This window comes from Numida meleagris, chromosome 14 (assembly GCF_002078875.1).
Source record: "Numida meleagris isolate 19003 breed g44 Domestic line chromosome 14, NumMel1.0, whole genome shotgun sequence".
In the NCBI taxonomy this organism is placed as follows: domain Eukaryota; kingdom Metazoa; phylum Chordata; class Aves; order Galliformes; family Numididae; genus Numida; species Numida meleagris.
The window spans coordinates 12,754,937-12,770,340 of NC_034422.1; the positions used below are offsets into that span (position 1 = coordinate 12,754,937).

The 15,404-nt window shown below is 50.7% G+C and overlaps 1 protein-coding gene across 1 annotated transcript in view; it reads left to right on the forward strand.

Moving 5' to 3' along the window:
- Positions 1,310-15,404, forward strand: part of TBX5 (T-box 5) — a 33,025-nt gene continuing 18,930 nt past the window's right edge. Inside the window, exons 1-5 of the mRNA XM_021413171.1 lie at positions 1,310-1,515; positions 2,733-2,827; positions 5,377-5,496; positions 6,056-6,203; positions 8,133-8,285. Coding sequence (XP_021268846.1) covers positions 1,369-1,515; positions 2,733-2,827; positions 5,377-5,496; positions 6,056-6,203; positions 8,133-8,285 — 663 coding nt within the window. The 5' untranslated portion in view covers positions 1,310-1,368. The remainder of the gene's footprint in view (positions 1,516-2,732; positions 2,828-5,376; positions 5,497-6,055; positions 6,204-8,132; positions 8,286-15,404) is intronic.

Here is a 15,404-nt window from a genome sequence, read left to right on the forward strand (position 1 = left end):
CGCAGTCCCTTTGCTTTTTGTCCTTTTAAATTATATATACGTGTGTGTATATATTACCCACCACTAGCAGGGAAGATCATTTTCTCCCCCTCCTTTCCACTCCCAATTTTCCTCCCCATTTAAAGGAGAATTGCCTTTTTTATGTTGTCTTTTAAAGGCTTTTAAATATTGTTGCAGGGAAAAGGAGAGCTCATTTCAAACCGTTCTCGTGTACTTAAAATCAATATTGTCTCCATATGGCTGGCCTTTCAAAACCGAATCCTCTTCTTTGAAACACGCGAGAGAGGTTTTTTAAAAGCTATTAAAACTCCGAACTCCTCAAAACAAACAAAAAACAAATACTAACAGATAATTCAACTGCTTTTATCTATCTCTCTCTTTTTTTTTCTGCTTTGAAACTTTTACCATTCCTGATAGAGCCCTCAAAGCTCCACCAAAACACCGCCTTTAAAACTCGCTCTTGTTTCTCGCATCAGATGTAACCGGCGGATTTCTCAGGCTGTGCCGGTGCAGTTTTCCTCCCGTTAGGGCTCAGATCACTGCATGCGCAGTCCGTGCGCACGTTACTTTGCACCATGTCTCGACCGACGGATTGATTCGCACTTTTTAGATATTTTTTAATCGTCTCGTCCGTCCAATCCTGCTTGATTTGAAACTGCTCGGCACAGGGTTTTGGGTTTTGGGTTTTGGAGGATGGATAAAAGACTTACTTTATTTTATTTTATTCTGGCGGAAAGGTCGCGCTTCGCAGGGGTGCATGAAGTTGAATTTTCTTTGAAACTGGGGTTATATAAACGGCGTCACATGGCGGTGGCATTTGCCTGGTGGAAAGCGGCTCCCACCTCCCGGGGAGGACGGGGGGATCTTCCACCCTCCCCGGCCGCAGCGAGCCCGGCCTCGGCCCGGGGGCTGGGGAGGCCCTGCCCCCCCGGGGACACCCCACCTCGCGGCCACGCGTGTGCTGAGCGGCTCGGTCTCGCGGCAAGGTGCCCCGTGCACGCTGCCGGGCGGACTGCGGCAAGGCTGTTTACCTTGTCCAAAAGATGCATTTAATAATACCGCCTCCCCTCTCCCCATCCCCCACCCCCAAATCCTATCATCCCTTGCGGGCTGCGATAATAAATAAAAGTCTTTATTTCTCCCTCTCCAAAAGTTAAAGGGCCTCGTTCCCTCCCCGCTCTGCTGGAAGTGAGTTGCGGGCAGCGCGGCTTCGCTCTCCCGCCCTGCCCAGCGCCGGGCTCAGCGCATGTGTATCGCTAGATGTATATATATTTGATTGAGCGTCATCCTTGACTTATGTGCCTCTTATCTCTGCTCTCTCCCCGATGTGTGCCTGCAGTGGGGGATTCGGCAAAGGAAGCTCGTAACATGGCGGACACCGAGGAAGGCTTCGGGCTCCCGAGCACGCCGGCTGACTCGGAGGCCAAGGAGCTGCAGACTGAGGCCAAGCAGGACCCCCAGCTGGGGACCACCAGCAAGGCCCCCACCTCTCCGCAGGCAGCCTTCACCCAGCAGGTAAGGACCCGGCTGCAGCCCCCCCTTATCTTTCGTCCCCCTCACTCCTTTTTTTTTTTTTTTGCCATTTTTTCCGCTTTTTTTTTTCCCCCCCAATCCCAGCTGTGGTTCTGTTCCTCCGCTGGGCAGGAATGAGTCATTTTAGGCCTCACGGGAAGGAAAACTCTCACCTGATGGTCAAGGCGGCGGGCTCTTTCCTGCTTTGCTGTTCTTTGTGGTGTGTTTGGGTGCTGGGGGGGCATTCATGGAAAAATCGCTCCGAATGTCACAGGGAGGGACCTGTTTGTGCAAGGACAGGCATACACAGTTCTCACTTGAGTGTACAAATGCTCATGCAGATGCACACTCAGATAGCTGTGTATTTGCTATGCGCTTACAAATGCCTGCTTGTATTTGTTTAAGATATATGCGAACATATATATGTATAAAAACGTATATGTGAACACATTCTGCCTGTATGCCCAGGTACACACAGCTCTGCCTGCACACGCGCCCCAGGGCATGCCATGGGTGTCACCCGTGGGCAGCCCACAGCCACCTGGGGGCTAGGCACACCCCAGGTCCCCCCGCGCATCCCCACCAAACCGTAAAGGTTTGGTTATCCCCGCGAGTCGCGGTTACACGCGTGGGCTCACTGGCTGGCCCCAGTAAGCGGCGCTCCCCACACTGCCGAGGAGGGCAGGGCCGGGCCACGGAGCTCGGCTGCGGGCAGCGCTTGGAGCCGGCCCCGCAGCTCGGTGTCGGGGAGTAGGGCTTCTCCGGAATCCTTAGGCTGCCGCAGGTAAATCCCCGGGAGGAGACCCCACGGCCTATCCCTGTTCGGTTTTTGGCTCTGTAATCACTAGGCGGGTACGTGTGCTCGGTTTGGGTTTTCTGCTGGGCAGTGGTGAGGCTGTGGGTCTCCCTCCCGCCCCGCTCCGAGCAACACCTCTGGACCGGGGCTAACAAGATGAGCACCGAGGGAAGCGAGGATCTCAGCCATTGGGCCCCAGCCTGCAGAAGCGGGCGTAAACCACTCTTTCAGAAGGATGTGAATCTCCTCCGGCCGCCTCCCGATTGCACCACGGAGGGATTTCTCCCAGCCGGCCCCGGCCGTCCCTCCCCGCTCCCGCAGCACCGGGGCCCGCAGGATCCTGAGCTCCGGCCCCACCACCCGGCTGCATCCCTCCCTGGTTTTGCGAGCTCAGGGCTCACGGCTCTGTCTTCCTCCTTTGCAGGGCATGGAGGGGATCAAAGTGTTTTTGCACGAGCGGGAGCTGTGGCTGAAATTTCACGAGGTGGGGACGGAGATGATCATAACAAAGGCTGGAAGGTAAGAGGCAGCCCCAGTGCAGCGGGGGAGGTGGCCGCCCTTTGTGTCCGTGGGGCCGAATCCTCCTCCTTCCTCGGTGTTTGCGGGGAGAGTTTTGCACAAGTACAGACCCTGAGCTTCTCCACGCGTGTTCATGTGCGTGGGGAGTGCGTGCCCACCGCGGAATGGAGGTGCCCGGCCTCAGCCCCGCTGCTGCCCCGGGTCTCTGTGACACCCCTGCGAGGATGGATTGAAAAGAAATTGTTTCTTCTGGCTCCTTTCTTAACCAGAACAGTTGGATCGTTAATCCCAATTTCAGGCCTTTGGAAGCTTTCCAGGCAAGCGCCGAGTTGCATCCACTTGGCCAAAAGCTGACCTTGTTTAGAGCCGTTCGCTGGGCGATCTCGTTAATATTGCCATTATTTTTAACTGAAGGAGTAGCTCTGTCCTTCCGCGATTCTAGAACGCCTTCCTCTTTTTTTCCAGACCCTTCTGATTTCTTGCGCTCTCATTGAGGAGCAAGCGAAACACCCAACACCATTCCATTTAAAAGTATATATGTGGTCTTAAGCTACTGTTTATATACCGATAGTGTAACAGCTTAGATGCATAAATAGATGTGCCCGCAAATAAATAGCATGCGTGTCTAACTGCGTCCAGATACACATTTCTATATGTGTGTGCTTGCCTGCGTGGGTGTGTAGAAAAATATACAGCCTCGCAAATCCAACTTTATTGGGACTGTGTGTAATGGATTCCATGGCCAGCTTAGCAAACCCGATCCACAGATATTTATGTGTGTACGCGTATGTATTTGAGTGCGTTTGAGGTTATTTAGCATTATCCTCAGTATTAGCGCCTTTGAGGACTGTTCAAGGGAGACCCAGCGGAACAATCTCTTCGATCCCACCTGTCGAGCTCGGGGCTCTTTTCGCTGTGATTTGAAACGCACTGCCGTACCTGGCACTGCCCGAGGCTCGGTCTGGAAGGGGAAACCCCTCCCGCACAGAAAGAATGGCAGCGTTAGAAGGCGAGGGCACAGTAAGCAACACCAAGTCAGACTTTCATTTTGCTCTGTCATCTGGTATTTGTTGTGGTCTTTCAAAATTTGCCTGAAGAGGGAGGAAAAAAAAAATAAAAAATAGAGCTGGCTGCAGACAGACTGTGCTGCGAGTAGGTCTGTCTCACAGCTCGCCTTGCTCTGGAGGCTCTCTGCTGCTGAAAAGGGCGACCTGTGCGGGAAATGCGCGGCTGCGGAGCTGCTGGCAGCCCCGTCCCGCCGCCCCCAGCCCCTGCGGGGACACGAGTTGGGCGCCGCCTCCGCTCGGGGACACGAGGGCTTCGCGAAAAAAAGCAGATTTTTTTTTTGTTTTTCTCTCAGAAAGCAGCGCAAGGAGGGAAACGGACATAAACCACCTTGCGGAGATTTCAAACAAATAGCGCAACGGATAGGAACGTCGTCTGGAGAGCAATAAAACCGACATTTATAGCGCGGGGTGTTTAGGGGAGAGCGCACGCAGCACCGGGGCAGACACAGGGTGGTTGTACTTCTTCATAGAATTCCGTATGCTTATTGCTGGAGAAGTCCGTGGTCGCGCTGTTGCCGATCAGGTGTTTTCCTTGGAGGCGCAGATCCGTGTTCGGGCGGAATTTGGTTTCTTCTCCCTCAATCTACCCCCCAACCCCTCCCTTGGTCACCGATCTCTCCCCCTTCATCGTTTACCACGTGAATTTACACACCAGCCCAGATGCCCTATCGCAGAGATAAGAACCCGAGCCCCGGAGAAGAGCGCAGTATTTTTAGAGGTGTGGGGCTTTTTGTTTATGCGTGTTTTAAGTCAAGGGCTACGTTTTCATCTGCTTTATTTTTAAATATTTGGAAAGCTCAAACTAAAATAACAGCAGTGTTTTAAGTCCCTGCCTTGCAGTAATGGAAACTATTTCGAAAAGCCGCTGTCCTCTGTGTGTATCCGCGTGCTTCCAAGTATTTGTCAGGTGTGTTTGCTGATGTCTCTGTACGCACGTCCTCGGTGCTACACCTGAGTGCGTGTGTTCTTTCAGTATCTGAGTGCAGAGTGGTTGCTACACATGGGAGCTTTGGAGAAATGTGCGTATTTAAAACGTGTACGTTTGCAGAAATATGTATTTTTCACTTTTTTTTTTTTTTTGGCAATTTTCCCTTACTCTTCCAACAGTTTAAGCAAACAGGAAAGTAACTTGCTTCCAAAGGATCTCGCGGCCAGATTTGTTTAATTTCTTTTTTAAATTATTTTTTTGAAAGAATAGAAGCATTGGTGAAAGAAATGCTAATAAAGAGGCGAATTCACGAGTAGGTGAAGAAACCAACCCTCTAGGATAGTAACTACGACTCCGCCTCTCCAAGTCGCCTGTCCCCCAGGTGGGGCCGGGCAGCAGCCCTCCGCGGAGCCCCCCGAACCCCCGGGCAGGATGTGCCCCCGCCTGGCTGCAGGGCCCCTCCACCTTTTGATAAACTGCACTCAATGCACAGATCCACCTTGGGAAACTTTCCCTGCTCCACTTTTATATTTATGCACTTCTTTCTCTTATAGGCGTATGTTTCCCAGTTACAAAGTGAAGGTCACTGGACTCAATCCAAAAACGAAGTACATACTGTTGATGGATATTGTACCAGCGGATGACCACAGATACAAATTTGCAGATAATAAATGGTACGCAGGCAGGGGGGGAAGGGGAGGGAGTGACGATTCGTGTCGGGCTGCCCGAGCTCGGGCGACATGGGGTGGGAGATGCGGCTGCTGGCTGCTGGGCTGTACCTGAGAGTCTCGGGACGCACCTTTGGTTAGGAACACTCTCACACAAAAAATACAAAAGAGAGAGCCAAATCTGTTGCAATTAGTGAACAATACCTGTAATCCTGCTTAACGATGAGATCGTTGGCTATCCTGGTGCCGATGGTTTGATTACCCTTTAGGCAGCAATGCCTCCACGCGAGGGAGATGCTGAAGGATGGATACGCGGTGTTTTCTTTGCTCCTTGTTTGGGTGTCCGTAATTAGGAAGGAGGAAGGATGGGGTTAAATGGGGAAACGGCCATCTCGACGGGAAAAGTGCCAAAGATCTCCATTAATTTTCCGCGCACTGTGGGTGTCCGTAAACGTCTTTTTTTTTTTTTTTTTTTTTTTTTTCCCGAAGACCGCCGGGCATCACGGTGCTGGGGGCAGGCGGGGGGACCCCACGGGTGGGAGCTCAGCGCCTCTGTTCCACGCAGGTCCGTGACCGGGAAGGCAGAGCCGGCCATGCCCGGCCGCCTCTACGTGCACCCCGACTCCCCTGCTACCGGCGCCCACTGGATGAGGCAGCTGGTTTCGTTCCAGAAGCTCAAGCTCACCAACAACCACCTCGACCCCTTCGGACATGTGAGTGCCGGGCTGGGATGGGGCCGGGAGATGCGGATCCGCGCTTCAGATCCTCCCACGTACGCTCGTGTCCCTATGGGTGACATCGCATTGCCAGAGCCACCGAACTCATGATCCAAATCCATTATCTGGGTGGGGTATTACTTTCTCCCCTGGCAAGATGGGATGAGCCCCAGTGATGACCCCCCCCCTCAAAAAAGGATACGTAGCCAATTTTTTTAAGGTTTATTTCACAGCACTGCGTGGGATTACACACCGCAGTGCCCGGCTTAAGCGATGCTTTAGCTACCTGGTTTGAACCTGACGGGGAGTCTGAGAGCCTTAAAATCTGCTCGCTGCTTCCGTGAATTTGGCTAACAGGCAAAATCAATCAGGCATAATTATTCGAGGAAATAGGACCTAAAACCATGTGGATCCCTCGACTCACCAAAAAAAAAAAAAAAAAAAAAAAAAAAAAAAGGAATAAAAAAGCCAAATCCCACCACCAACCATTGTGGGACCCAAGGGGCTGTGAAAGCTTGTGTGAATTCTGCAGCCAGAAGCAGCCCACCTTCAGAGGTCTCCAAAGATATGAGTTTCTCTGAGCAAATGTGTATGTGCGTCTATGAATTATATATATATATCTATAAACATATATATAATTACTTAAGCGAGTATATGAATCCAGATCCCACCATCCTTTTCCAAGAGCGCATTTTTCTCCAGTCTCATTTCAGCACTTCAGATTCTTTTTTTTTTTCCCCAAGCCTTTTTTTTTCTTCCTTCTGTTTTCACATTTTAATGCCGAAAACCTCTTGCTCCTAAATCCTGGCCGGTGGGGGCGGGGGGGAACCAGCCGAGCCCGCAGCACACCTGGGCGCTGAGCATCACCCTCCGAGCCCCGTTTTCCCTCTCCAATCGAGGGCTGGATAGTTTATTTATTTATTATTTATTTTTTCCTCTGGGACCCGAATTACGATGCTTTCCAAGTACTGCCGCTTTCCAGGGAGCGGGACGTGCCCTGGTCCGTCAGGAAGGGTGGAGCAGAGAAGCAGCTCAGCGCACCGGGGTCGCTACTCTTTTTTTTTAAATTATTATTATAATTTTTTTTTGGAGGAGGGCGATTTTCGGGGGGGATCCGGTCGGGTCCCGGGGCCAGGCACCCCCCACTGCGAGCAGGCGGCTCTGGGGAGAAGTCCCTGCAAGCAGAGCCGAGCCGCTGGGACAATAGGGACTTCAGAGGCGGAGCTGCACCGGGAGCCTCTCAATTAGAGTCGCGGTAATGAAATTAAAAACCATTAGATCGTTCACCGTTGATGTCTACGGCTTTCCCGGATGTCAAAGCAATTTGCCTAAACCCCTGGGACGGGGGAGGCGGCGAGGCGGTCGGGGTCTGGCGTTGGGGCGCGCTGCGTCTCGCTGTCGCCAGGGTCCGGTCATTATCGGCGCGGATCCCCCCCCTCCCCACTGCCCCCACTCCCGCCACTGTCCCTGGAGATTAACCCGGTAAGGAGCAGGGGCCGCTTTTTATCTTGAGCACAGCGCTTCCCTCCCCACCACCCTCCTGCCCCATCCTCTGCGGGTGGCATGGGGACACACACACACACACAAATTCCTCTGCTTCCTGCCCCATTTTGTTGGATTGCTGGGAATATCGAGGCACCCGTGCTGGGGGCACTGCAAAAGAGTGTCCTCCAGTTGTGGGGACATTTGTTAGGGGCCCTGATGGGCTCCTTGGCTGGGAGGGGAATGCTTTTCTGGAGAGATGTTCTCTCTCCTATCCATCCTGAGGGGGCTCTGAAGTGGGGGAAGCTTTTGGGGAGGGGATGGAGGACCCACGGGTCCCTCTCTGCCTCCTCTCTCCCTCACAAGGGTTGCGTGGGTTGGGAATGCGCCGCGTTGTGCCCCCTCCATTCCCACGGGCTGTCCTCTCCTTCTCCCCATGCCCAGATCATCCTGAACTCCATGCACAAATACCAGCCCCGGCTCCACATTGTGAAGGCAGATGAGAACAATGGCTTTGGCTCCAAGAACACTGCCTTCTGCACCCACGTCTTCCCAGAGACTGCTTTCATCGCTGTTACCTCCTACCAAAACCACAAGGTGAGGGCTGAACTGGCCTTTGCGCTGGCAAACTGTACCTCTTCCTCGCTCTCTCCTGACACAACTTTTTTCAAGGTCCTCCCCACCCCACCATCATCTCCCTCACCTCCCCACTCGCCATAGTCCTGGCTCCCTTCTTTTCCCTGCACCCCTCCCCATTCATTGGGTTTTGTCCTGTCTCCGTCCCCTCTGTTATTCCTGGCAATGTGCACAAAGCATCCAAAGACGGGGCTCAAGGCGCGCCAAGGGGGAATGAGCTCAAACAGGATGGCTTGCTCAGAGTGGAGGCAACCAACCGAGGAAGTTGGTTTTATCTTCTTTCCCCACATCGGTCAAAGGCTGTAATCTGGTGCAGGAGAAGGGAGCCGGGCGCTCCCCTCTGTGACCAGGGCCCTGATAACCCGAGCTGGCTGCGCTCTGTCCTTTTGTTTGGGGACGGCTCCATCCCCACTGACCGAGGGCAGCAAGACCCTGGCAGGAAGGGGGAGGCTCTGAGCCTGGAGTCAGCTCCTGCTTGAGCAAAACAAAGCAAAATACATGAAAATGTGTCAAGTTAGGCTTTCTTGGGGTGCCTCTGAGAGGGCTCCCCTAATGGCATTGAAAGCAGGGCTTTTGCCTGGACTTGCAGGCAGGTAGAATGTTTCTCTTATGCTCTTCACTGAGTGAAAGCATACTGTTATTTTTTCAAATGGAGAAAGGTCATTTAAGACCTTAGTTGAATTCTGGATACTTTCCTGGAGATGTAACGGGGAAGCTCCTAAATGTGCATGAAATGGTCGCGTTTCCTCCATCCATCGGTTGGCTGGGGAGCCAAGGAGAGCAGAGGTAGGCTGGAGAAGAAAGCATGTTTCACCGTAACCAGGGAGAAAAGAAAATACTTCCCTGCCCTTTAAAATAGGAGCTGCTGGCACGGCCAGGACAAGCAAACTGAATCCAAGTTGAGTCCTCGCCAAATTATGCCTTAAATTATAACTCCGTCGTGGATGCTATAAAATCAAGTTTAACTTCTGCTTGATGGATTTGGAGAAAGAATATAATATTAATAGAACAGGGAGTTAATAAAACAGGACATACTGCTTGCTTTAAATGCATTTCCCTATGAGAAAACAGGCCTGAATTTAATAGCTCTTCTTTGAAGAAAAATAGGACTGTTTTGTAGGGGGGAAAAAAAATAATCATGCAAATAAAACAAAGCAAAGCAAAAACATGTAAGTACAGTAGTTTGGGAAAACTGCCATATTAGGAGGAGCAGGGATATTTGATTGTAAATCAACAACATCTGGTTGATAAGAAATGACATCTGCGTATCCGTCTCTGTCAAAACATACCCACTGATGAGTGCATGAATCTCTACAGACGCACACGCGCTCGCATCCCTGCAGACACATGCACATGCACACAGACACCACTACATATTTTACACACCCCCTACACATTTTACATGCTCTCACATCCCTCCCCGCCAGTGCACGCATTCCTCTTCTTGCTGCCTGGAGTCATTGGGGGAGCAAGCAAAAGAATGGCTGTAGCCCCAAGATAAAGCCCCAATTGAGAAAGATAGGGCCATAAAAATAAACCGGGGAATGATCTACCCTAAATGGCATCTCCCTCCAGGGAAGGGAATAAAATCTGCAGCTTGCCCCCATGCCGAGGAGGAGCAGCACCAGGGTGCAGCTGGGGCTGGCAGCACGGAAGAGTGACGTCTGTCACATGTGGGGCTGCTCTGCGGGCACAAGCCCCAGTTCTGCTGTCACAGTGGGTGGTTTTAGGGGCAAACTGTGTTTTCAGGTTGTGGTTCCCATTGCCATAAATGATCGCAGGCTGTGTATGTGGAGCTCAGCAAGGAGTGTTGATCTGTCTGTCCATCCTCGTGTCTCTTTGTGCACTATTTACATGCACTTCACGTCACCTCTCTCGCTTGCGCCCATCACCTGCAGAGCTCTCTTCACCCAGATCCTTCTATCCACACAATTATGCACAATCTTTATACAGTGATTCATTTTACAAGCTGAATTCTAGACACAGACTTATTTTACTTGCAGACGCGCACACTAGTCTACACATGCGTGTGCTTTACGTTTCAAGAACTATTATACTTGCATTATATCGTAGTATTAATTGTGTAACTCATCCATAACTGCACTTGACTCTATGCTTACACAGCTTACAGAAATACCTGTCTGATTGCAGATCAGTCAATTTATTTCAAGAGCACAGCTGCAATCCCAATACAGGGCTTGCGCTTATTTCCCCTGATATTTCAGACAGCCTGCAAAGATATTTAAGCCCCCTGGGCTCTCCCCCTCCTCAGCCTGCTCCCCAAAAGGAGGGCTAAGCTACGAAGAACGTTTTTGTAAAGTTTTCAGTGGACTTGTCAGCAGCTGGGTTGACCACTTCCCCCCTCTCTGCAGCCCTGAAAAAAGACCCCAGAAATACTGAGGTGTTAAAATAGGCCACATGCGCATTTCATTTCCTTGCCGTTTACACAATGGGTGCTTGCAATCAGGTTGATTCCCAAATATTAACTTCCCCTACAGTTAAGTACCGTTTTGCTGTAGCTTAAATCATTGTGTTACTAGTTATTAGGTACTAGCTCCCTACTTAGGACCAGGAAATGAACCCTAATAGACAGAAATAATTAAGGTTCTGGCCTCTTGAGGGTCCTTTCAAAAGCAAGAATTCACAACAATTATTCTCATTAATTTTTACAACCTACTCTCCCCGTTAGCTGGACTTGGGCTTTATATTGGTTTTCCCTCCCTCAGGATATCCGGTTTTATGCTGATTCTTTTCCCCCAAGATATTCAACATTCTTGGTAGCCCAAATTCCTTTCAGGTAACATCAGCATTAGCTGGGATGCTGTAGGCACCACAGTGATGTGGAGAACCCAGGAAGGCTCTCTGTTCTGTTGAAGAGGGCAGCTCCTGGTGCTCAGGATGCTTTGTTTCAGAGCTTGGCTCTCCTGGCTTGGATTGCAGGGGACTGCATCCGTCACTTCAGGTTGTCAGAGGCCACAGGTACGTGGTCCAGCTGGCATTCTATGGAATGCCTCAGTGTAAGGGCTGGGTCCAGTCCTGTCCCCCAGCCTGTCCCTGCTCAGCCTGGGGCCCTTGGGCTTGTGCCTTCCCCACTCTGAGGGGACCCTGGGCACCACAGCTCTCCCCACTCTCACCCTCTCCCACCTCCTCCACACCCAAGCACTGTGCAAGGTCTGTCTCTTCTTCCCTTCTGTTCCTGCCTCCCAGTTCAGCCAGCAGCCTCCTCAATGAGCCCCTCTGTCTCACACCAGTAGCTCTGACCAGCCACTGGCTCACAGTCCCTCCCCTTTCCTTCACTGCCCTCTGGGTTCAGCATTCTCTCCCCCTCACCAGCCTTTCCCTTGGGCTCAGAGTCCCCATTCCCCATCCAGCTGTTCTGCCTGCCACAGACAGATGCACGCAGCCTCAGCAGCCACCTTGTCTTCATCCAGTCCTTCCCTTCACACCACTCTGGTTTGGCTTCCTCCTCCACACTGACTTGGTTCCCACCTGGGGTACGTGACAGCACAGAAGAAAAAGGCTCTGTGCTTTCAGGCCTGGAGCCCAGCCTCACAGTTACTCCCAGCACCTGTGGGGATTTTCCAAAATGCCCAGCCTCAGAATGGCTTTGGAATAGCCTCCAGAGAGTCAGAGCAGTGCGTTTTCCCTTGGCTGTGGTGCTCAGAAAGTCTGGGACCTGTTTGGTTGATAGGAAAATCCTAAACAGAAAGGAGACCAGAGCAAACTGCTCATGTGGAATATCTCAACCCTAACAAAGTTTAGCACTTATAAGCAATGGAGAGAAACCTTATCAATACAGAGTGATAGTTTGACCCTGGCTATAGCAGTACTCAAGAATCTAGATACACACACCCATGTAAATACATGGCTGTGCAAGAACGAAAAATGCAAAGAGTGTGTTTCTTCCACCTAACCAGATGCAAAGCTAAATTTTATCATGCTGGAGCGAGAGATGCCGTTGGAAATGTCTCAGCAGACATGCTCTGTGATCAGTTAGCCCAGAGAAAGGCGCGGAGGAGAGGCACTGAGATTTCACTGGGAACTGTCGCTTCCCGTTAAAGTGAAGATGAACCCATAGGTCAGACAGGCACTGAGAAATGTAGATCGGGAAGGCTGCACTGGGAAAGTGCTTGTCACTGAGGAGTCTGCAGCAGCACCAGTAATCAATGGCCAGAAAATAACTTTGCCATCAGTTTCTTTCAGTAACAAATTAAGAAACAAAACCCTACGTTTTTGTTGAATCTGCGCTATGTGATTTAGCTCTGAGCACTCCATCCTAATGACCTTGCAGGACGTGGCATTTATTTATTTATTTTAAAATGATGTCACTGTCATTTGACTTTCTGACAGCTTTTTGTTCCCACCCCCAATGAATTACAGTCAATTAAACAGAGTTTTGCTGTGGCAAAGCCGATCCAGAAGAAGGCAATTTCCACCCATTTATTTGCTTTTCCACTTCTGAAATAGTTTTGAAGTCAGACAAAAAGAAGCCAAACAAAATACCTTCCAGAGGCTGTTTTCTAAAGCAGAGGTTCACGGGCTTGCTCTCTATTTTCTAATTTGTTGCACTTTTTGTTGTTGCTGTTGTTGTTAAGATTGGCTTAGACTCAATGCTAGGGCTGATGCCCCTAAGCGTTATCCAGAGAAACCACTTGGAAACCCATCTGAAGGCCGCCTACCATTGAGCTCAGACCTAACTTAGAGCCTTCTGTAGCCCAGAGCTCCTAGATCCCTCCAATGCAGCAGATCCCAGTTTTAGGGTGTCTGAAGTTCCCAGGTGCTTTATTTGGGGCTTTCTTCTATCAACACATACATTCACCCCATTGTTTCTAAGTGTTCCCAAGGAGAGTTAGGAGATTTCTCCGCTAGTAAAGCAATGCTTTTGCAAGATGGAGGTCTCATATGATATTTTGCTGGCATTCTGTGGGGGACAAAAGACTTGATTTGTCAAAAAGAGCAGTTAGCTGAGATGCCTAACTAAGGGGCTGGCACGTTGGTGGCTCCTTCTTCAGTGAGTGGAGAGAGTTTGGGCAATGCTGCCCACCCCAGAGCCGGCCTGTCCTCTGGCACTCCCCATCTCCTCCCTTGATTCCAGCAGGAACACCGGGAGTTGAGGTCCTCCGTGCAGGCGCCTTGGCTAAAGAGCCTTGGGTTAGGTTGGGATGAATCCGCGCCTTTGTACGGTTGTGTGCTGGTGCCAATACTGTAAATCCTCACTCCGTGAAGGACTTCTCTTATGCAAGCAAATATTGCCATTGGGTTCGGCAAGTGAGGACAACCCGTATATTTAGTGCGTTTCAGAATGCAGATTAAATAGAACGTTCCACAAGTTGAATAATGCCTATTGTTCACTATAGAAGTGCCATCACCTCAACGGTGGAAACTGATAGGCAGTTACTTTGCAACATACACAGCTGTTTTCTAACTGTTTGGGGCTTTTAATTATAAAATACATCACTGGTTTACTGCTAGACAACAGCTCAAATGGCAGTTTGGTCCAAATGGGTTGTTTGTTCAGCCTTCGCTTTGAAATCTGAAATGTGTGACAAAAAAAAAAGCAGTGCCTGTTTATATAGTGAATTAGGTCCTGATTTAATGGGAGTGCCTGTGGGGACAAGCATACGTGGGTGATGGAGGCTGTGTGTGAGATTTAGGGCCAAATTAGGCAAAAAAGGCAAGTAAACAACTGGCCTTTGGCAAAAATATACTATACGATGAGAAAAAACAAAATGATCTGGTCGTGCAGACACCTGGCGGGGCTTGCTATTGACACTAGTCGGGCCAGATTTCTCTCTTTGAATTTTGGCAAAGAGGTGGGTCCAGTTGTGTGTGCTCGGCTTGGTGAGCATGAACCTCTCTCTGTTCTCCCGCCATCAGTCCCGAGCTCTTCCTTTCCCGTTGGCCCACCAGCAGCGTGGAGGAAGGATGGTGTTCCACCGGAGGCAGTGAGTGCGTGAAGCTGCTCCAAGCACAGGGCTCTCCCTGCTCCTGGCCCTGTGCTTGGACTGCCCGGCAGTAATGGTGAAAGGGAAGAAGGGAAACTGCTGCCTTTGCCGCCTAAGTATTCGATATAACGTAAGCTGAAGGTCGGTGTTGGGCTTTGCACAGAGGTGGCCCTCTCCTCTCCCTGCAAGGCTGGTGCTCCCTGGTTGCTGAACCCGGCTGTGTGCTGCAGACGGATTTGTTTCATACAGCAGTGAGTTTATGGCTGTGTTTCTGCCGAGTGAGCCAAAGCTCATTCTGTCTTCATTTTGCCATGCCCGCTCTGGAGGAGCAGCTGGACCAGGCTGGCTCTCAGGGCAGCACGCACCTGATCCAGTCTGAGTTCTGCTCTGCAGAGCCACCAAAGCACTTGTAGCGAATGTGGCACAGCAATGGGAGCCCGTACAAGATCAGCAGTGTGGTGGGGAATGCTGCTGGCCCGCAGGTGATATTTGCTTTAATGTCAGTCTGAGGTTGAGAAAACCTGTACCCTTACCTAAGTCCTCAGGGGAGGTATTGAAAGGAGAGGACTGCATCTCTTTGAGCAACAGAGCTGCTTTGGATAAGGGGGCATTCTCTATAGCAGACGCTTTAAATGTTTAAGTTTGATGTTGCAGGAGGACTGAAGTTAGGTGAACGAGGAAGATTCATGCTGGCAAACTTTAGACTCTGAAAGTAGCAAAGTAGGTGAGCAAAGCAGTCCCCCTTAATTTGTTCTAGAGTAAACTGGGAGAGAAACATTCCTCCAAGGCATTATGGCCAGAAGTGGAGTTGCTCTCCAACCTCAAGTAACGTGGCTGCAGGTGTGCAGCTGGGTGGGGAAGCATGTCAGCTGCACAGCTCCTGGCGTGTGAGAAGCTGCTCTGAAATCAGACAAGGGTGAGCGCTGGTTGAGAGGGGCTCTAGGGCTTGGGAGATTTTGGTTATGATTATGCACTGATGAGAAAATACCTATTGGTGTTAGTGCTGATGAGAAAATACCTATTGGTGTCAGTGCAATTTGTTTGGGTAATGCCACCTTCATTACCAGCTCTCTGTTCAGTTCAGCCCTTTCTATCCCACCAGCAAAAAGACAGTATGGAACTTTCAGAAAGCAGC